The sequence below is a fragment of the Schistocerca serialis genome, chromosome 1 (genome assembly GCF_023864345.2).
Source record: "Schistocerca serialis cubense isolate TAMUIC-IGC-003099 chromosome 1, iqSchSeri2.2, whole genome shotgun sequence".
Classification (NCBI taxonomy): Eukaryota; Metazoa; Arthropoda; class Insecta; order Orthoptera; family Acrididae; genus Schistocerca; species Schistocerca serialis.
The window spans coordinates 292385716-292407954 of record NC_064638.1 but is presented as its reverse complement, the minus strand read 5'-3'; the positions used below and the strand labels follow the sequence as shown (position 1 = coordinate 292407954).

Below are 22239 nucleotides of genomic sequence, written 5' to 3'. Positions count from 1 at the left end.
CGTCTTGGAAAATAGAAAACAGATTCACCGGTATGAAAATCCCTTTTTTATTGTACACATATTGAGAGGCCAATGAAAAAAGAGGATTTTCATACAGCTGAATTGGTTTTCTATTTTCCAAGATGCAATTCATAGCTGTAGTTGCCATGACTATATACGGTTTTGCAATAGAAATGACTGCCATTATTATTTTTATTCCGTTACTTGTGGCTGCATGCTGTGATACCTGGGACCATAACCTACCCTACCACAGAAGTGGTTTCAAATTGTCTATCTCTCCTTGCTACTTGTAATTACACATTCTGTTTAAATTGACTTTTACTTTCTGATTTTGTATTACTTTCACTTAGGTCAGGTTCTAAGATGTAATGGGGGAAAATCCAATGCATAATTTTAACAGGTGTGTCTTGAGACAAACAATCGAAGACTTATTGCTACTTGGTGCAGGAGATTGCTCTCAGTCTACAGAAACTTCTACCAAATGTGAGGAAAAAATCGGCTGGACTTGTGTTGTTATATCTCTGCAAAATATTTTGTTGTCTGTGGAGTTCACATGGAGAAAATGTGCAGAATAAGGGATCCTTACTGCTAGAGCATGGCGACATTGGTGGTCGCATTTCACTGTAGAAATGAAACATATTTGGAAACCAACCACAGTAATATGATGGTAAATGTGGGCATAAAGATCATGATGTCACAGTTATGGGGTGGGGAACCTCCTCTAAAAGACTTATTGGAGGTGATGATTTGAAGAAGCGATTTTTTCAGGGAAGCTCAACTAAAATTCTATGTTAAATCCATAAAAGGTGTTACTGTAGTCAAATGAACTCTGGAAACTTTGAAAGATGGTTTGCAAATATATTTTTTGCAAATCTTCCTCCAAACTTAGTCACTGTGATGGACAACACTCCATACCATAACGAAAAGGTGGAAAAAATACCCACAAAATATGATACCAAGGAAGGATATTGGAATGGTTGCAAAAGAGGTACGTTGCCTGTAATAAGAGCATGAGGAAGCAGGCTCTGTTTACATTAATTCAAGCACATAGACCAGCTAAAAAACATGATCGACAAAATGGCAAAAGAGGAAAGCCATTTGTCCACTTGCCACCCTATAAATATGATCTCAGTGCAGTTTTGTAGGGAGCAAGGGCTTAGGGACTCTAGATATTGAGCATCAGTGACGGGGAGCAAAGGTCATTATTTTGTCAGGGATGGCAGGAAGGAAGCAACACTTTGTGGGTGGTGAAGTGGGCTCTTTCCTTGGCTCAATGGGTGAGGTCTGAGTGAAACATTGGTGGTTCCACTAACAGTTATTTATTGACATATAAGACCCTTCAAACAAACAGACTAATACATTGTGTTTTAACTTGCTCAATTCCTTGTAGAGGTGGAGTCGTAGCTTGCAGATTCTGGTGACAGTGGATGCGATGACGTCTCGTGTTGCAGCGGCGCTCTGGCGGGTTATTCTTCCATTCAGTACAGTGCCTGTGACTTACTGCAGTGATGGCTTAGTCTTCTCCTTGTGGATTCACTTGTTGCGTTATTAACAACTGGCTACAGCAGAAGGTGGAGCTGTCCGTCCCGGAATCGAACCAGCGACCCTCAGGTGCGGCATCTTCTGGCGGAGTTCAGCAGTCTCTGAGTTCACAGGTGACCCATTTGGTGAGGCCGTAGTCCCTCACTAGCCACCTGGGTAGTTACCACACAAACATCTGGTATGGCATCTTCTGCCTTGACCTATTGGTGCAGTACCGACATCGTCTTCTGTTGAGCAGTGTAGCGGCTAAGTCGTTGTAGTGAAGTATGATGATCATTGACTAACCATTGGTCCGTCTGTCCACATGATGTTTCTTCAAGTCTTCTTTCTCCCATTGAAGGACCACTCCAAAGGTCCACCTCATACCCATTTATCAGAGGTATTTATACAGTGTTTTTGCCAATATCGCGAAGTTTCTGGGGCGGCGACTGACCTTCGGTCGTTGTCCTATGCTTCTTATGTTGGGCAGAAACGTGGTCAATGTCTGCACACCCTGTCATCTCCTCCGCATTGTCAGATATGTCGTGCACGTTAGTTCAGTACACTTACAGTTTATGGAGCATTGACTACTGATGTACAAACAGCACTGGTAGTTGTTCTCCTTGGTAGCGTTGCCTGTCAGCTTGGTCTTTGATCTGTTGAAGTGCTGACTGCTGCTGCGCAAAGTCTGCTGGTCATCGGCCTTCTCACATTGGGCAGAAACATGACCATTGTCACATATGTGCCGGCTTTCCTTGTTAGATTGCTGCCACTTCCAAATATTGTTGCTTAACATGTCAAAGTCTCTAAAAGTTCAATTAATGTATAATAAGTCATTCTGCTGTGAACAACCATAAATAACATGTAATTATTATACATATTTATTATAAACCCTTCAGTATGGGCAGAAGTAAAAATAGTTGTTTAGAGCGCAAAACATTTCAGGGGACTTGTCCAAAGACAATCTGTTTAAGATTGAAAGGAGTCCTTTGTGTCAGAAACTGCTGACGACTGGGAAGAACACTGCAGGAAGGTCCAGCAACTGGAAGAAGATTACTGGAGATGTGACGCTCTCATTGAAATAGCAGTATTAGACAAAATCATTATCAATACTGGTACTGCAGTAGCAACAGTAACACATTAGGCACAGATGGAGAACTTAATGAGACTGAGTCATTTATATGTGTATACATTAGCTATGTGAATAAATGTTTAAAATTTAACACATTCTGTTTTTATTGCTGTATTGTAAATTTTTCTATTGTTTCTTTTTAATTTCGAGTTGTCTGTGAGAATTAATACAGTATTAGTAGCCACAAGTACCATCATTCAGCAAGAAACTACCAATTTACATTTCACAAATCCTGTAAACTTTTATTACGCCCCATCTCAATTTTTCCTTTCGTACACATACCATACATAGGAGTTGACAGCCATTGTGCCAGTGGCTAATCAGGGGTACTGTCAGCTCAAATTGAAATTGTGTTGCCACCACTGTTTGACGTTAGCATGGCTTTTTACCTCTGCACTATCCCTCAGCCCTTAGCAGCCTGTGTACTGTGAGTCAATAGGCAGAGCTTGCTTACTCCAGTCCTTGCACTCCTCTGATTTGCTCTTCTTTGTGTGAAAAAACTGTGTGTACATCATTGCTCCTTTTGAATTGCAGTAGATTATTTACATCTGACTTCATGATGGAATAACTGTCTATATCTCTGTAAATTGCCATGAATTACCTAGATCTTTTGTTGAGCAAAGACCATATGAATCATTGGCGTACATGGTGATGAAAAGGTTCTTATTCTGCAGTGCTTGGAACCTTATTTACACCTCCTATAAACAGAAATTGTTCCAATATTGAGCCCTATAGTAGACAGAATTTAATGATTCTCATTCTGGACTGTTTCCTGTCTATCTAATTTTCATACAAAATTTCAGTGCATTGTTGCTTTTTTGTCAAATATGAGTCTAGTGACATCATAAGATCAGCACTGACAATATCATTTGCAAATTTGGACAGAAAGTATATGGTATACCCTCCCGAAGGCTTTGAAAAAGTATACAAAAACTCCTGCTACTAGCTTATGTGCATCAGTTTTTGTGTGATGCCTTACATATAAATTGTACTGCTGCTGACACTGTGCTACGCCTTCTGAAACCACGTTTGAAATCTCTTCCCTTTTCCATACTGCTATAATCTGTCTAGTGGGCTTGGCTCTTTTGTGAGCTCATGCATGGTTCACGTGGGGTTCTGAGCTATTGTGGCTCTTTCTTCCTTCCCGGACTGCTTTTCCTTCCCAATGTCTCTCACTCCCTCTCCTCGCCCCTCCCACTCTGCCTCCTCTTCCTCCGTCTCTGGCACAGTGGTTAGCACACTGGACTTGCATTCAAGAGGAGGACGGTTCAAACCCACATCCGGCCATCCTTATTAAGTTTTTCGTGATTTCCCTAAATCGCTTCAGGCAAATGCCAGGTTGGTTCCTTTGAAAAAGCACTGCCGACTTCCTTCCCCATCCTTCCCTAATATGATCGGACCAATGCCTTCACTTTTCAGTCTTGTATTCTGCTCTCCATGTGTGTTAATTGTCAGAACCATCACTTTCCAAGGTATCTGGATTGTTCGGTTTATAAGAAGGAAGAGAAGATACAGGAGTGTAAGTCCATTGATTGTTTGTCATTCACTGAGGCTGATAAGAAATGTGATGGTCTTCAACCTGCGTGTAAGACATGTAACTTTACCTCTGTTACGTCCCCCCCCCCCCCCCGCCCCCCCCCCCATGCCTCTTCTTTATCCCTATCCCACCCCCTCTCTTCTCCCCCTCCCCCGTGGTTTGTGGTTCCCATGCCCACCTTCCTGGCTGCTGCTCCCCCTACCCTGTTACAGAAGTGTCCCACTTGCTTAGTGTCTGCTGGTAGCAGGCCCTTTCCCAGGCCCCTCCCCCTGGTGGCTCCCAGATTGGCGGCCTGCTGAAACAAGTCGCCTGTGGGATCCTTAGTCTGTATGTCCAATGGTCGTGCACACTCTCTCTGTTACACATCTCGCTCAAACCTGCTATCCGTTTGGGCCCTGCTGTCCTCAACTTACGAAAGAGGAGGAGAATCATAAGTCACAGGACAAGGCCCGTCCTGTGCTCTACGAAAGAGGAGGAGAATCATAAGTCACAGGACAAGGCCCGTCCTGTGCTCTCAGAGCTACCGACTCCCCCTTTGCGACTGGTGTCTCATCTCTTATCTGTGGATGTTGCCCTGTCCTTGTTGGTGACAGTTGGTGCCCAAGCAGTGTGACTAGTTTCAGCCTGTTTGCCTCCCATTTGGATCACCATTCCATGTGTATTGAAAAGAATTGTAACAGATACTACCGACACCTTCTGGATCCCCACTCCATGCTTATTCAATGGATTGTTATGGGTACTACTGTCAGTTTCTAGAGTTGCAATCCCTTATTTCCTTTTATTCTTCGTGGTCTCTGTGCTTTCTGTTAAAGCCTGGTTGGCCCTTTGGGTGTTTCCGGTGGCATTTGCGCCTTGGTCCATACAGACATTAGTATATGGATAACCCCTTTATGCCACATTGGAAGCAGTTGCCATCTTGAGAGCCACTTGGCCTCTGCGGTCACATTTTGCAATATCTCCCTCGGCCCCTCACCCTCTCCCTCTCCCCCCCAAGCGAGGTGTCGCAGTGATTAGCACACTAGACTCGCATTCAGGAGGTTGATGGTTTAAACCCACATATGGCCATCCGGATTTAGGTTTTCTGTGATTTCCCTAAATTGCTTCAGGCAAATGCTGGGATGATTCCTTTGAAAGGGTACATCCGACTTACTTCCTTAATCTGATGGTACCGACGACCTCTTAGGTCTCCATGAATCCATGAGGATGGTGTTCCACATGATTCTATATTAAGTGTCCTTTTCCCTGTAGGTATTAATGAACTCGTAGCCTCCATTGGACCAGTAGTCACCCCTGCTCTATATGTAGATGATTCTGTTCTCTGGGCTAGTTCCCAATCAGTGGCATCTGTGTAGCACCAGTCCCAGGGTGCCATCCGACATGCTTCTACATGGACTCACTCACATGGTTTTCAGTTCTCTTAAATGGCAGGTGGTCCATTTCTGTCACTGTACTATGGTCCGTCCTGATCCAAAGTTCTACATTGGCTCTCAATGCCTGACTGGTCCCCTAGTTCTGTTTCTTGGGTCTTCTTTATGACAAAAGGCATACTTGATACCCAAATCCGCCTTCTGAAGACTGACTCTTTACCTAAGCTCAATGCCCTTCGCTCCCTTTACCACACCTCTTTAGGAACAGATCATTCAACTCTTCTCTGCCTTTATCGGGCCTTAATTCTGTCGCAACTGGACTAAAATTGCCAAGTTTATGGCTCAACTGCTCCTCTAGGTCCAGTCCACCATTGTGGTATCTGTTTGGCCAACAGAGACTTTTACATTAGTCCCGTCTATAGTTTCTGGTTGACACTGGGACCTCCCCCTTTTGGTTTGGCGGTCCCAGCTGTTGGTTTCCTGTGCAATTGCTACCCACTTTTTTCCTGTGCACCAGTTCTACTCTTTTCACAGCTCCAGGATATCCCATGCCCACTGCTCGCCCATTGCCCGTCCTTGTGTGGGTTTACCAGTTGGTCTCTGCTTGCCTTCTCTTCGCTGTGGTTTCCAACTTCCCTCTTTCTGGTGTTCCCCATGGTCTCTCCTGAACACCCCCTCCCCCTTCCTTGTGCGCGCTCTTATGGGAGTTTCGGCATGCTTTTCTTACACTGATGGTTCGAAATCCACCAATCACGTATTCTGTTGCCACAGAACTCCATCTCTTGCCACAGGTGAGGTGTTTACTGCAGAACTTATGACCATTTACTGGACCATTTACTTCATTAAATGGTCCTCCCCCACCCTAGTTTTGTTACATATGGACAGGACGAGTGGCCTTTAGGCTATTGCCTGGTGTTTTTCCTCCCACCCCTTGGTCTCTACCATCCATGACCTTCTTCCGGTCTTGACCTTGCTGCTTGTTCAGTCAATTTCTTTTGGGTTTCCAGCCATGTGGGTATTCCGGTGGGGAAGGGCAGGGGCGGGGCAACCATCAAAGCTTGCATAAGTATAACCTTCTTTTATATGTGTGTTATCGTCCCACTTCTTGGTGATTAGTTTTTTTATCTGTCCAATTACATTATGTTGCCATAAATGGAATATTTTCATTGTTATAAAGTAAAAACTTATCATTTTTGTCTTTTGACAATGTATCTTCAAACAGTTCATTCACACATGAATTTCCTGTTTGACAGCACTATAGTCTTTATTTGTAATATTTTAGCACTACATCTAAAAGTGTTTGATTGCCATGTATTCTCCCAGTATCGTTAGATACAGACGGTTGATAAGGGAAATCTTGTACCTATTTTACTAATATTTACGAAGGTTGCATTTTGGAAACATTCATATGTTTTGCATTACTGCGTTTGCTCCTTCGAATTTAGTATTCACACGCCAACACTAGTAGATTATTAAAATGTGAAACAGAAAATACAATAAGGTTTGTGGTCCTAATCTCCTGCAGCCTTCTTTTTAAGAATACCAGAAAACTTGCAGTGCAATTATCTCTCTCTCTCTCTCTCTCTCTCTCTCTCTCTCTCTCTCTCTCTCTCTCTCTCTCTCTCTCTGTTTCTCTTTCAGCATGATTCAATCCTGCCAGAAACATGGAAAAGCCACTTGAACATAGCTTCAGAAGTTTTCACTGTTTGCTGGCTTAAATGTGCTAATAATTTTATACTGTTTGCAGATTAGTAGTGATGCGTCACCCATAACAGCATGCATATAAATAAACATAATAAATGTTAACTGTTTATCCATAGTAAGGAAAATTTTGGCAGAATGTAAAAAAGTTAAGGGTAAAGGAGACCCAGTAGCAGAAGCAATGTCTCATAGATGGGCACACACTTTCTTCTATTCTGTATATGCCTGTCAACGACTCAGTGCCTTTTCCATTCAGTGAACGGTGTCCTTTATTCCTAAATTATTTACCTGTTAATTTTGTGCATGGATTGCACACCCCGTAGTCCCCCCGCTCCCAATTCTTTAGAAAATCAAACTCCCATGTATAAAACATTTTCAGTGTTTGGTTGATGTAAAAATGAGTTAATGTGTTAAATATTTTGTGTTCATCATGTAAAACCATTATAGTTGAAAAACTAACTCCCTAATTTTGTTGGCTTTATTAGTTTTGGATTGTTCATCCATGTTGTTGTTTGTTGTTGTTTTTTTTGTTGTGGTCTTCAGTCCAGAGACTGGTTTGATGCAGCTCTCCATGCTACTCTATCCTGCACAAGCTTCATCATCTCCCAGTACCTACTGCAACCTACATCCTTCTGAATCTGTTTACTGTACTCATCTCTTGGTCTCCCTCTACCATTTTTACCCTCCACACTGCCCTCGAATACTAAATTGGTGATCCCTTGATGCCTCCGAATATGTCCTGCCAACCGATCCCTTCTTCTAATCAAGTTGTGCCACAAATTTCTCTTCTCCCCAATTCTGTTCAATACCTCCTCATTAGTTATGTGATCTACCCATCTAATCTCCAGCATTCTTCTGTAGCACCACATTTAAAAAGCTTCTCTTCTCGTCTAAACTATTTATCGTCCACATTTCACTTCCATATATGGCTACACTCCATACAAACACTTTCAGAAAGGACTTCCTGACTCTTAAACCTATACTTGATGTTAACAAATTTCTCTTCTTCAGAAACTCTTTCCTTGCCATTGCCAGTATACATTTTATACCCTCTCTACTTCAGCCATCATCAGTTATTTTGCTCCCCAAATAGCAAAACTCATTTACTACTTTCAGTGTCTCATTTCCTAATCTAATTCCCTCAGCATCACCCAATTTAAATCGACTACATTCCATTATCCTCATTCTGCTTTTGTTTATGTTCATCTTTCCTCCTTTCAAGACACTGTCCATTCCGTTCAACTGCTCTTCCAGGTCCTTTGCTGTTTCTGACAGAATTACAATATCATCAGGAAACCTCAAAGTTTTTATTTCTTCTCCCTGGATTTTAATACCTACTCCAAATTTTTCTTTTGTTTCCCGTACTGCTTGTTCAATATACAGATTGACTAACATTGGAGAGAGACTAAAACCCTGTCTCACTCCCTTCCCAACCACTGCTTCCCTTTCACGCCCCTCGACTTTTATAACTGCCATCCGGTTTCTGTACAAATTGTAAATAGCCTTTTGCTCCCTGTATTTTACCCCTGCCACCTTCAGAATTTGAAAGAGAGTATACCAGTCAACATTGTCAAAAGCTTTCTCTAAGTCTACAAATGCTAGAAACGTAGGCTTGCCTTTCCTTAATCTATTTTCTAAGATAAGTCGTAGGGTCAGTATTGCCTCCCGTGTTCCAACATTTCTACGGAATCCAAACTGATCTCCCCCGCAGTCAGCTTCTACCCGTTTTTCCATTCGTCTGTAAAGAATTCGTATTAGTATTTTGCAGCCGTGGCTTATTAAACTGATAGTTCGGTAATTTTCACATCTGTCAACACATTTTCTTTGGGATTGGAATTATTATATTCTTCTTGAAGTCCGATGGTATTTCACCTGTCTCGTGCACCTTGCTCACCAGATGGTAGAATTTTGTCAGGACTGGCTCTCCCAAGGCTGTCAGTAGTTCTAATGGTATGTTGTCTACTCCGGGGGCCTTGTTTCGACTCAGGTCTTTCAGTGCTCTGTCAAACTCTTCACGCAGTATCATATCTCCCATTTCATCTTCATCTACAGCCTCTTCCATTTCCATAATATTGTCCTCAAGAACATTGCCCTTGTATAGACCCTCTATATACTCCTTCCACCTTTCTGCTTTCCTTTCTTTGCTTAGAATTGGGTTTCCATCTGAGCTCTTGATATTCATGCAAGTGGTTCATCCATAGATTAATGGAATAAGTTTAGATAAGGTTTGAAATTACATTACAGTCAGGAAGTAACAAAGTGTTCATTCTCAAATACTTGATTAATATTGTGTGGGTAATTTATGCACCATTACCTCAAGACATATACTTAGTGCCTAACTTTAAGACTTGCCTTATTGTGTTAAACCTTTAACGTAATATTAAATCTCTTAATGAGTGGATTATCATACCATTTTAAGTTTGATCAATAATGTGTGAAGTACTGAAAAATTTTTTGTTGCCCCTGGAAGCCTTGAGATAGGCAACGTGCAACTGGGATGATGTACTGATTTAGCAATGTAGTAATACGCACTGAGATGACAAAAGTCATGGGATAGCGATATGCACGTATACAAATGGCAGTTGTATCCCATATGCAAGATATAAAAGGGCAGTGCATTGAAGGAGCTGCCATTTGCACTTGGCTGATTCATGTGAAAAGATTTTTTTATGTGATTATGGTTGACAACGGGAATTAACAGTCTTTGACTGTGGAATGGTAGCTGGAGCTAGATTCAGGGGACAATCCATTTTGGAAATCATTAGGGAATTCAATATTCAGAGGTCCAGTGTCAAGAGAGTGCCAAGAGTGCCAAGTTTCAGCTGTTACCTTTCACTATGGACGATGCAGTGGCTGACAGCCTTCACTTAACGACCTAGGGCAGTGGTGTTTGTGTATAGTTGTCATTTCTAACAGACAAGTAGCACCGTATGAAATAACCTCAGGAATCAATGTGGGAAGTATGATGAATGTATCCATTCGGACAGTGTGGTGGAATTGGGCTTTCATGGGCTATGGCAGCGAATGACTGATGCGAATGCATTTGCTAACAGCGCGTCATCGCCTGCATCTCCTCTCCTGGGCTTGTGACTGTATAGGTTGGACCCTAGATGACTGGAAACCCTTCTTTCACTCTAGATAAAGAACTTCTTTTCACAAGGAGAAGCTGTAACTAGTGCCCATGGTGGACCAGGAACTACTTCATGGCTCATTTCATCTTAAGCACAGCACATGGAGATGAAACACTGCATTCATCACCTGCTGTGTCAACGCTAATGTACATAAACTGAACTAAACTTCATCTGAACAGGCCTTCGAAGCTGCATTGGCACTGACTGACTGCCCTGTCATTCTCTGCAGACAGGCATCACTGGATGCAGATATGGAATGGCATGTAGTCAGCACACTGCTCTCCCTTCTGTTGTCACTTTCTTGACTGGAGCTACTACTTCTCAGAAGTAACTCCTCAATGTGCCTCACGAGGACTGAGTGTACCCCACTTGCCAACGGCGCTCGGAAGACCGGATGGTCACCCATCCAAGTGCCAGACAACACCGATAGTGCTCTCCTTCGATGATCTTAATAGGAACTGATGTTACCGCTGCTACTGTGTATGGTATTGGTTTATTAATATGATTGTTTATGGAAGGACTCTTGAGCACTAACAGACCAAAGGCTTTTGGTCTGAAAGATCAAATGCTATCAGATTTCAGCCTGAAATATTCAGCATTACTGGCCAGGGGACCAAACAACATTTTTCGTTATTTCCTTCCGAAGTCAGAAAAGATTGAACACAGAAAAACTGATTTCGTTCCGATCCACATTGCCTTTTGTATAATGTACTAGCAGTTGGTTCGTTGTGAATGAAGATAATTTATTGCTGAATACTGAGATGTGCACCTGGGCTGTTGATCCTTGTGGATAGGGAATTCTCAAGTAAACAAAAAGTGTTGAATGTACTCAAAGAAAGTTTTGAGATATCAATAATTTTCATCAGTTATGAGAAAACAGTGTCTTGTCACTTTTCACTGTCACTTGTAAATCCAATATTAAGAAAACATTGGCTCCTTACTCTTGTCAGTGCAGTACTTTTCACTTCCATATTTTAATTTATAACATAATATCAGCTAATCAATTGCAGAAAAAGTATTTCATGTATTATTGCACACAACTAGTCCTACAACTCTACTTCAATGGGACACTGGGACGAGGTATTCTCCTGGGAGTACGAATTGTTTGCAGCCTGTTTGTGCCGATAGATGTAATTGAACTGGCATTCGTTTTAGAAATGTTTGACTATAACATTGGCATCTTGTAGACACAATGTTTCACTGTAAATCAACTCATATTCCATAACTTGTATCTATGCATTCTCAGTATCATTATGTACAGTCTACTAACATATGTTCCATAATTTTTGTAGGCTCATATTGGACCCTTAAATTTATTGCTCATTAACACTCACTTGGAGAGCACTGCAGACCATGTAGCTGAAAGAATAAATCAGTTGAAGAGGATATTTCAGGAAATGTTGACATGTCCTGAAGAAAAGGTTGTTATTTGTGGTGGAGATTTGAATTTGAGGGAAAAGGATGTAAGTATACTACATATTTATCAGTTTCACTCATTATTTTTAAATTCAATGATTCACTCTACTCTTTGTCTTAATTCTTTGTGAATGACAAATACTTTTGAATGTAGAGGTGGCTACTGACAAATTTTACTGTGTGTTTACACAAGATTGCAAGACAACACACATGTTAAAAGAAAAAAATTCACATAGATGGTATGACATATCCAGTGCAGTTACTAAGGAGTGCTTAAAAGGAAGCTCAGAACCTCTTACCTACCCACTTAATTGCAACATTAGAGGAAACATTTCTCCAGTTGTTCTAAAAATGAGAGTTGTGAAACCAGTGTATAGAGAAGTAAGGAAGCCCAATAAGTTAACTCCCAGCTTTAGCAAGATACTACAGGGTGTACACCTTTGCTTCCGCCTTTTTTTTTTTGCCAACATTTGAGGCTTTAATGAAACAAATTGGTTACACATGTATCATTCAAAGTATTTTCTGTCGTTGGTCACTACTTTCTCCAATCTTTCGGGCAGTGTACGAATCCCGCGCCAAAAAAATTGTTCATATTTTGAAGAAGTCCATGAATCGATCCAATTTGTGACTTCTTCATGAGATCGAAAGTGTTGGTCAGCCAGGCCATGTGCCATTGATCTAAATGGGTGATAGTCAGAGGGAGCAATGTCTGGAGAATACGACGGGTGGGGTAGGACTCCCATTTTAATGTTTCCAAGTACATTTTGACCTCTTTTGCAACGTGGGGTCAAGCGTTGTCGTGCTGCAAAATCACTTTTTCGTACCCCTCGCTGTATTGCAGCTGTTTGTCTTTTAATGCTCTGCTCAGATGCATTAATTTCTTTCAATACCAAGCACCTGTGATTGTTTCACTTGATTTTAACACCTCATAGTACACGACGCCGAGCTGGTCCCACCAAATGCAGAGCATGATCTTGGAGCCGTTAATATTCGGCTTGGCCGTCGATGTGGAAGCATGGCCGGGATATCCCCAAGATTTTTGTGTTTAGGGTTATCGTAGTGAGCCCGTTTTTCGTCCCCGGTCACAGTGCAATGCAGAAATCCCTTCTGTTTTTTCCTCTGAAGCAACTGTTCACAAACACACAAATGCCGTTCATCGTCTCTTGGATTCAGCTTGCACAGTACCCAAGTTCCTTCTTTCTGAATCAAGCCAATAACCTTGAGATGTTTTGAAATGGCTTGCTGTGTCACTCCCACTAATCGTGCCAATTCTTCTTGAGTTTGACGTGAGTCTTCAGTCAGCAATGTCTCCAATTCTGCATCTTCGAAAACATTTTCTCTTCCACCACTATGCCGGTCTATGAAGTTAAAAATTATCATTCTTGAAGCTGACAAAAGCATTCGACACGGTAAACCGTAGCTAACTTCTCAAAAAACTGAAGTCTCCCATATATTAAGCTATGCAGATGACACCTCAGTTCTAATCTATGATAGGTAATATAAGGAGCTGTATCATTTGCTACTAGTGATGTAATAGCAGTAACAATTTTCAGTGATCAGGACCCAGGACCTCAAGGTGAATGTCACCAAATTTAAATTACTGGTTTTTAAAACAAGCAGTTCTCACCTCAACAATGTAAATGATGTACAGTATTGGCCCAATAATAGGCCACCACCGCATATAATCCACACCCCTAACTTAAGAGGATGAGATAAAACAAATGTTTTGCGCAAAATAAGCCACATACTGATTGATAGGAGAAAAATAGCTTGAAATCTACTTGTAGTAGCGTGTAAAATGCAGTTATGTACCACAAACATTTGTGCTAACAAATGATACAAGAGGTTGACACCGAACATACTGGTACCCTATTTTGTGTTATTCGCTCTCATCACTATCAGTTGTATTATTCACTCCATCACTCTCACTACCATCAATTTCTTAATTCCCTTCCCAAAGTACGTCATTCTCGGTGCCATTCAGTGCACTCAATATTCAGCCATTTCTTGAACCCCATGGTAGTGCACTCTGATGGGGTATAGGACCATGAAGCAAGAATCCATTCACACAGAAGAGTGACTGGCTTCTTTTTAATCTTTACCGGTTGGTGAAAGGCATGAGATTCTTCCAGGAGCCAATCCGAATATATTTTTCAGAGGTTGACCTTGAATGGCTTGTTTAAGATCGCATCTAACACCTGTAGTTTTGAGGTCATTCTTCCAGACATTGTGATAAGCTCTGTCTTTTGTGTAGCAAGTTTATCTTTTACTTCAGCATTTAGATGTCTTTTAAAAGCATCCAAAACTAGCATGGCTTTGTTAGCAAGCTCTGCCTTAGGTCTGAAAAACCAAACAGTAGACAGTTGGTCAACAATCAGTTGCATTTTTATCCAGCCCTTTTCTTAGCAGCAAATCACTAACCCTTCAGGAAAGTTTTCTTTATGTATGGCGTGTCTGAGTGTCTAACGGAAATGAGTATGAATGACACTTCACAACTGAATGACGTACCACTGAAAGTTAACCGTTTTCTCCTCAAAATATGTTGGCATACTCTGTACTAGTGTAGTACATTGTCAGAGAGCAAAGTTATTTCTCCACGTAAACTGATAACAACAACCAGTACTTGGATGGAATTCTCCTTGCAGCACATTTAAGACACTTGATATTTCCAAGGCCTTCAGTTGGATTATTTCTCATGAGATAGGTGTCCTATCTTTTCTGTTGTATTGCACATACGCAAGTTACGGATATATGCCACATTGTGGCTCCCTGAATGATTTTCTCATTGAAACTGCATTGTTCCAGTTTTCTTCCGAAGTGCCCCAATGCTGCACATTAGATCACTCCAGGCCACACTTTCTTCTGGCACCTCTGTTGGTTGTGGTTTTGACATAAAAATTCCATGGCTTGACAATGCTTTTCAATCAAAGAGGTCATTCATATCAGCATATAAATCAAGTTTCTTATCAGTATTCAACTGAAATAAAATTGTAAGCTAACAAACCAATAGACCTAAATGATGTTAATGCCAAAAAAATACTGGTAAAAGTTTGCATTGTTGTGTAATAAAATGCCTTGCCACTAGTTCTGGTTACAGACTGAGCATAATTTATTTAGAGCAAGTGTTATAAAAACACAAAGTAGTGGATAAAAATTCCACCCTAACTTTTGGAGGGTGAAATTTGGATAAAGAGTGCAGCTTATTTGTGGGCCAATATGGTACTTCAACATTGGTTAGTAGCTGGAAATCGCCCTGACTATTGTCAAACGATTGACAACTGCTGCGAATTGGTGTGTTGGAGAAGCTCCTGAGAGTCTAGTACCTGTGATACCAGTACCTGAGGTACCTCATGTACCTTCCTTCTCTGTGGATCCTGCCTTCTCTGCACAAGGTATAGGATCTGTCATTGTCCACTTGACTGCGAGTGACACGTCAACAGTAGATATAGGCATTCTATACTGGATGGACGGGTACCATGGAGGACTCAGGGTGTTGTACCGATCCTGCTGACCAACAAGTCTGAGGTGCTGTCTGTCACTGAAACTGAGCCAGTGGAACTCACTTCACATGTTTTGGGAAACCTGTTCTGTCCAGTATCTTCATCTACATGCATACTCTACAAATCACATTTAAGTGCCTGTCAGAGAGTTCATCAAACCACCTTCACAATTCTCTATTATTCCAATCTCATACAGCGTGCAGAAAGAACAAACACCTACATCTTTCCGTACGAGCTCTGATATCCCTTATTTTATCGTTGTGATTGTTTCTCCCTATGTAGGTTGGTGTAAACAAAATATTTTCACATTCGGGGGAGAAAGTTGGTGATTGGAATTTCGTGAGAAGATTCTTTCGTAATGAAAAAGCCTTTCTTTTAATGATGTCCAGCCCAAATCCTGTGTATCATTTCAGTGACACTCCCATATTTCGCGATAATACAAAATTTGCTGCTCTTCTTTGAACTTTTTCGATGTACTCCGTCAATCCTATCTGATAAGGATCCCACAGCGTTCTAAAAGAGGACGGACAAGCGTAGTGTAGACCATCTCCCTAGTAGATCTGTTACATTTTCTAAGTGTCCTTCCTGTAAAATGCAATCTTTGGTTAGCCTTCCCTACAACATTTTCTGTGTGTTCCTTCCAGTTTAAGTTGTTCATAATTGTAATTCCTAGGTATTTAGTTGAATTTACGGCCTTTATGTTTGACTGATTTGCCATGTAATTAAAGTTTAATGGATTCCCATTAGCACTCATGTGGATGACCTCACACTTTTTGTTATTTAGGGTCAATTGCCAATTTTGGCGCCATTCAGATATCTTTTTGAAATCGTTTTGCAATTTGTTTTGATCTTCTGATGACTTTATTAGTCGATAAATGACAGCAGTCATCTGCAAACAACCTAAGACGGCTGCTCAGACCGTCTCCCAAATCATTTATATAGATAAGGAACAGTAAAGGCCCTATAACACTACACTGTCGAGGGGTATATTAAGCATTGGCAGTTCAGACTTATGGTGAATGATGGTACCCCTTATGGAAATGGCGGCAAGTGATAGGAAAGGACACCAGGTGAACTCAGTGTATGTGTCTGGGGGCCTCACTCAACATGTTGAAGAGGCTATTCCAGCAGCCATTGATGGAACAGGTTGCAATCAACTGCAGATTGTCAGGCATGTTGGAGCAAATGATGCCTGTCGTCTGGGCTCCACGATCATACTTGGGTTATTTCAGTGACTGGCAGGGAAGGTTGAAAAGACCAGCCTTGTGCATGTACTTTCAATAAAGCTCACAGTTTGCAGCATTGTCCCCAGAACTGATAATGGCACTTTGGATTTGAGTGTAGTGGTAGGACTAAACCAGAGGCTTTGAAGGTTCTGTGACAAGCTAAGCTGATACTACCTTGACTTGCACCGTAGGGTCAAGAACTGTAGGGTCCACCACAAATAGGCCAGGTGTGCACTACAAGTCAGAGGCTGTTACTCAGGTAGCTGACCATGTGTGGGGTGCATGCAAGGTGTTTTTAGATTCAGCAGCTCTCCATCCAATACAGATAACGATAGCCATAGGAAACCCAGAAATATTAGTGTAAGATTGAAAGAAATACCTCCACAGATGAGAGTATTAAAATACTAATGGTAAACTGTCGAAGCATTAGCAACAAAGTGCTGGAGTTTAAACCGCTCACTAAAAGTAGTGAAACTCGCATACTAGTAGGTGCAGAAAGCTGGTTGAAATGTGATATTGGTAGCAGTGAGATTTTTAGGGAAATTTTGATTGTATATCGAAAGTATAAGCGAATTGGAAATGGAGGCGGTGTATTTATCACAATAGACCAGATTTTTATTCCAGTCTTTGATCCCAATATGAATTCTTTAGACGATGACCGGTTTCAGTCCGTAATGACCATCCTCAGATCTATAATATACAAATATATACACCTAGTGAGCAGTGTGTCTTTCAACATAATAAAGCAATACATATCACAATATACTCTCATTCAACCAGGGAGATGTACAGAGAATACTGTAAAACATACCTTTTTACACCATGTCCTGAAGTGATACGGCCATAATGGCATTGTCAAAGCATATAAATATAATCAGCATAGCATTGTCATATAGATCCAAAATACAGTGTAGAATAGGCCGCATCATCCACACAATTATTGCAACTGGCTACTGAAGTACAGTAGCTACCAGAAATCTGTTTGCCTACATCATCCCTAGATGTCGCTACTGTCGGCTTGGATGTAGTCATAATTTAAGCAAAAAACATAATCTGATAAAAACACATTATGTAAAATACATGTGGCAAACTCTTAAAATGGATAACTATCATAGAAACTACATTGTGATACATTAAAAGACAAATACAGTTACCCATATAACATTATTAAAAGGAAATATATGAATAGAATAGGACCGATCCTTTTTATGGTGAATTTACGGTCAACAATTAATATACGTATTACAGTTCCTGTAGCATGCCTATGAAAAATAAAATGTCTATATGACAGCTGAAAAAAGAACAGACCAATGATCAGCGCCCTCTGTTGAATCGGTCGCCAGGATGGTACTTAGGCATGCACCAATCTTAAGAAGTTAACCACTAGAGGGCTTTACATACAACGTGATATATCTCCCACAGGAAACTTTTAAACAACATATTAACAGTCAATAAATAAAATTATATAGTCTGATTATACATTCAATGAATAGGTAGGACATAATTTGTTACAGGATTAGTGCCATTAATGTATATCTATGTTTCGGGAAACATTCCACGCGGGAAAAATATATTTAAAAACAAAGATGATGTGACTTACCATACGAAAGCGCTGGCAGGTCGATAGAAACACAAACAGACACATACATACACACAAAATTCAAGCTTTCGCAACAAACTGTTGCCTCATCAGGAAAGAGGGAAGGAGAGGGAAAGACGAAAGGAAGTGGGTTTTAAGGGAGAGGGTAAGGAGTCATTCCAATCCCGGGAGCGGAAAGACTTACCTTAGGGGGAAAAAAGGACGGGTATACACTCGCGCACACGCACACACACACATATCCATCCACACATATGCAAACACAAGCAGACATATTTAAAGACAAAGAGTTTGGGACATCTCTGCCCAAACTCTTTGTCTTTAAATATGTCTGCTTGTGTTTGCATATGTGTGGATGTGTGTGTGTGTGTGTGTGTGTGTGTGTGTGTGTGTGTGTGTGTGTGTGTGTGTGTGTGCGCGCGCGCGAGTGTATACCCATCCTTTTTTCCCCCTAAGGTAAGTCTCTCCGCTCCCAGGATTGGAATGACTCCTTACCCTCTCCCTGAAAACCCACTTCCTTTCGTCTTTCCCTCTCCTTCCCTCTTTCCTGATGAGGCAACAGTTTGTTGTGAAAGCTTGAATTTTGTGTGTATGTATGTGTCTGTTTGTGTTTCTATCGACCTGCCAGCGCTTTCGTATGGTAAGTCACATCATCTTTGTTTTTTATATATATATATATATAGGGAAACATTCCACGTGGGAAAAATATATCTAAAAACAAAGATGATGTGACTTACCAAATGAAAGAGCTGGCAGGTTGATAGACACACAAACATACACACAAAATTCAAGCTTTTGCAACCAACGGTTGCTTCATCAGGAAAGAGGGAAGGAGAGGGAAAGACGAAAGGATGTGGTTTTAAGGGAGAGGGTAAGGAGTCATTCCAATCCCGGGAGCGGAAAGACTTACCTTAGGGGGGAAAAAAGGACAGGTATACACTTGCATACACACACACATCCATCCGCACATACACAGACACAAGCAGACATTTGTAAAGGCAAAGAGTTTGGGCAGAGATGTCAGTTGAGGCGGAAGTACAAAGGCAAAGATGATGTTGAATGACAGGTGAGGTATGAGCGGCGGCAACTTGAAATTAACGGAGGTTGAGGCCTGGCGGGTAACGAGAAGAGAGGATATACTGAAGGGCACGTTCCCATCTCCGGAGTTCTGACAGGTTGGTGTTAGTGGGAAGTATCCAGATAACCTGGACGGTGTAACACTGTGCCAAGATGTGCTGGCCGTGCACCAAGGCATGTTTAGCCACAGGGTGATCCTCATTACCAACTTACACTGTCTGCCTGTGTCCATTCATGCGAATGGACAGTTTGTTGCTGGTCATTCCTACATAGAAAGCTTCACAGTGCAGGCAGGTCAGTTGGTAAATCATGTGGGTGTGTATATATATTATTCAGTAAACTAGATAAAAAATTAATAGTGTCATATCTCAATGAGGAACTTGAAACTTTCAATACAGGCAAGAGCATGTAAAGGAAGTATCTACAGCATATTGATTGGCAAGTCACCTAATGGTATGTGGCAGAGAGTACTTTTGGTAACAGTATCTGATCTCTCCAACCCTATTCCACCGTAAATAGTGCGTGGGAAGAATGATTGTTGGTAAGCCTCTAATTCATCTATTTCTCGAATTTTGTCCTCGTGGTCAGTATGCGATATGTATGTGGGGGAAGTAATATGTTGCCCAACTCCTCCTGAAAAATGCTGTCCCAAAATTTCAGTAGTAAATATCTCCGTGATGCACACCACCTCTCATGTTACATCTGCCAGTGGAATTTGTTTAGCATCTCTGTAACGCTCTCTTGCCAGCTAAACAGTCCCATGACTTAATGTGCCGCTCTTCGTTGGATCTTCTCGTATCTCCTCTATCAGTCCTACCTGATAGGGATCCCAGATAGGTGAACAAGCGCCTTATAAGCAACTTCTTTCGTGGATGAGTTACATTTCCTTAAGATTCTACCGATGAATCTGAGTCTGGTGTCTGCTTTTCCCACTATCTGTTTTAATAGTCATTCCACTAAAGGTCGCTCTGGATAATTACGCCTAGATATTTTACGGCAGGCACTGTCTCCAGCTGTTTGTCATCAATAGTGTCGCTGTACAGTAGTGAATTTCTCTTCCTGTGTATGTACAATATGTTACATTTATTTACATTCAGGATCAACTGCCAGAGCCTGCACCATTCATCAGTTCTCTGCAGGCCATTCTGCAATTTCTTACTATCTTCTGGCGTTGCTACTTTGGTATAGAGAACTGCATCATCTGCGAATAGCCTTAAAGAGCATCTGACGCTTTCTACCAGACCAAATTATATATATTGTAAACAGCAATGGTCCTATCACACTTACCTCTGGTACTCCGGGTATTACCTTCACGTCTGTAAATTTAGTTCCGTTAAGAGTGATGTGATGAGTTCTAGCTGCAAGAAAGTCTTGAATCCAACTGCAGGTCTGGTCCAATACTCCGTACACTCGTATTTTTTTCATCAAACAGCAATGCGGGACGCCCTCAAATGCCTTACTGAAATCAAGGAACATGGCATCAACCTGAGTGCCGGTGTTCACTGCACTGTGGATCTTGTGGAGGAACAGAGCGTGCTGGGTTTCACAGTATCTCTGCGGAATCCATGTTGATTTTTATGGAGATGTTCATTTACCAAAAAGTCATAATTCTTGAGCATAAAAATGTTCAATAATTCTACAACAGATTGACGTCAACGATATAGGTCTAAAATTGTGTGGATCTGTGTTAAGGCCTTTCTTAAAAATGGGAATGACTGCTAGAAGGGGATCAGGTCCTTTCACATAATATTTATTTAATCTTATAGGTATCTCATCTGGTCCTGAAGCCTTTCTACTGCTAAGTAATTGTAGCTGCTTTTCAATTCCCCGATCGGTTATATCAATTTCTGCCATTTTGATGTTCGTACGGAGATTGAAAGGAGTGACAGTGTTACGATCTTTCTTGATGAAACAGCTTCAAAAGACCGAATTCAGTATTTTGGCCTTCTCTTTGTTATCTTTCATTTTGGTGTTGGTGTGGTCACTGAGAGAATGAATAGATGATTTTGACCCACTTACTGACTTTACACATGACAAAAATCTATTAGACTTTTTACTCAGGTCACTTGACAACATCTTACTTTCAAAATCTTTGAACACTTCTCTCATTGCTCTCCTTATGCTCATTTTTGCTTTGTTCAGCTAGGTTTGTACTTCTCTTGAATCTGAGATGCAGTGCTCCTTCTTTACGTAGCACTTTCCTAACACGGCAATTAAACAATGCTGGATGTTTCCCATCACTTAAAACCTTACTCGGAACATACACTAGGTGATCAAAAGCATTCGGACATCCCCAGAAACATATGTTTTTCGTATGAGGTCATTGTGCTGTCAGGTACTCCATGTCAGCAACCTCAGTAGTCCTTAGACATCATGAGAAATCAGAATGGGGCACTCCGCGGAATTCATGGACTTCGAACGTCGTCAGGTGATTGGGTGTCACTTGTGTCGTACATCTGTACGCGAGATTTCCAGACTCCTAAACATCCCTAGGTCCACTGTTTCCGATGTGATAGTGAAGTGGTAACATGAAGAGGCATGTACAGCACAAAAGCATACAGGCAGACCTCGTCTGTTGACTGACTCGTGGAGATAACATCTTGGACCTACTGATAACAAACAGACCCGAACTTTTTGACTCTGTAAGCGCAGAACAGGGAATCGGTGATCATAAGGCCGTTGCAGCATTCCTGAATATGGAAGTAAATAGGAATATAAAAAAAGGGAGGAAGGTTTATCTGTTTAGCAAGAGTAATAGAAGGCAGATTTCAGACACTGACAATGTTGACTGTTTATGGAAAAAGTTCAAGGCAATCGTAAAATGCGTTTAAGGCAGGTACGTGCTGAGTAAAACTGCGAGGGATGGGAAAAACCCACTGTGGTTCAACAACAAAGTTAGGAAACTACTGCGAAAGCAAAGAGAGCTTCACTGCAAGTTTAAATGCAGCCAAAACCTCTCAAACTGAAGCTAAACGATGTCAAAGTTAGCGTAAGGGGGGCTATGCATGAAGCGTTCAGTGAATTCGAAAGTAAA

General features: G+C 41.3%; 1 protein-coding gene across 7 annotated transcripts in view; it reads left to right on the top strand.

Moving 5' to 3' along the window:
- The window catches only part of LOC126468850 (tyrosyl-DNA phosphodiesterase 2-like), a 162047-nt gene that overhangs the window by 120619 nt on the left and 19189 nt on the right, over positions 1 to 22239 (top strand). For all 7 annotated transcript variants that reach the window (XM_050096589.1, XM_050096583.1, XM_050096588.1 and 4 more), the window contains one exon: positions 11682 to 11852. In XM_050096589.1, the coding sequence (XP_049952546.1) occupies positions 11682 to 11852 (171 nt within the window). The remainder of the gene's footprint in view (positions 1 to 11681; positions 11853 to 22239) is intronic.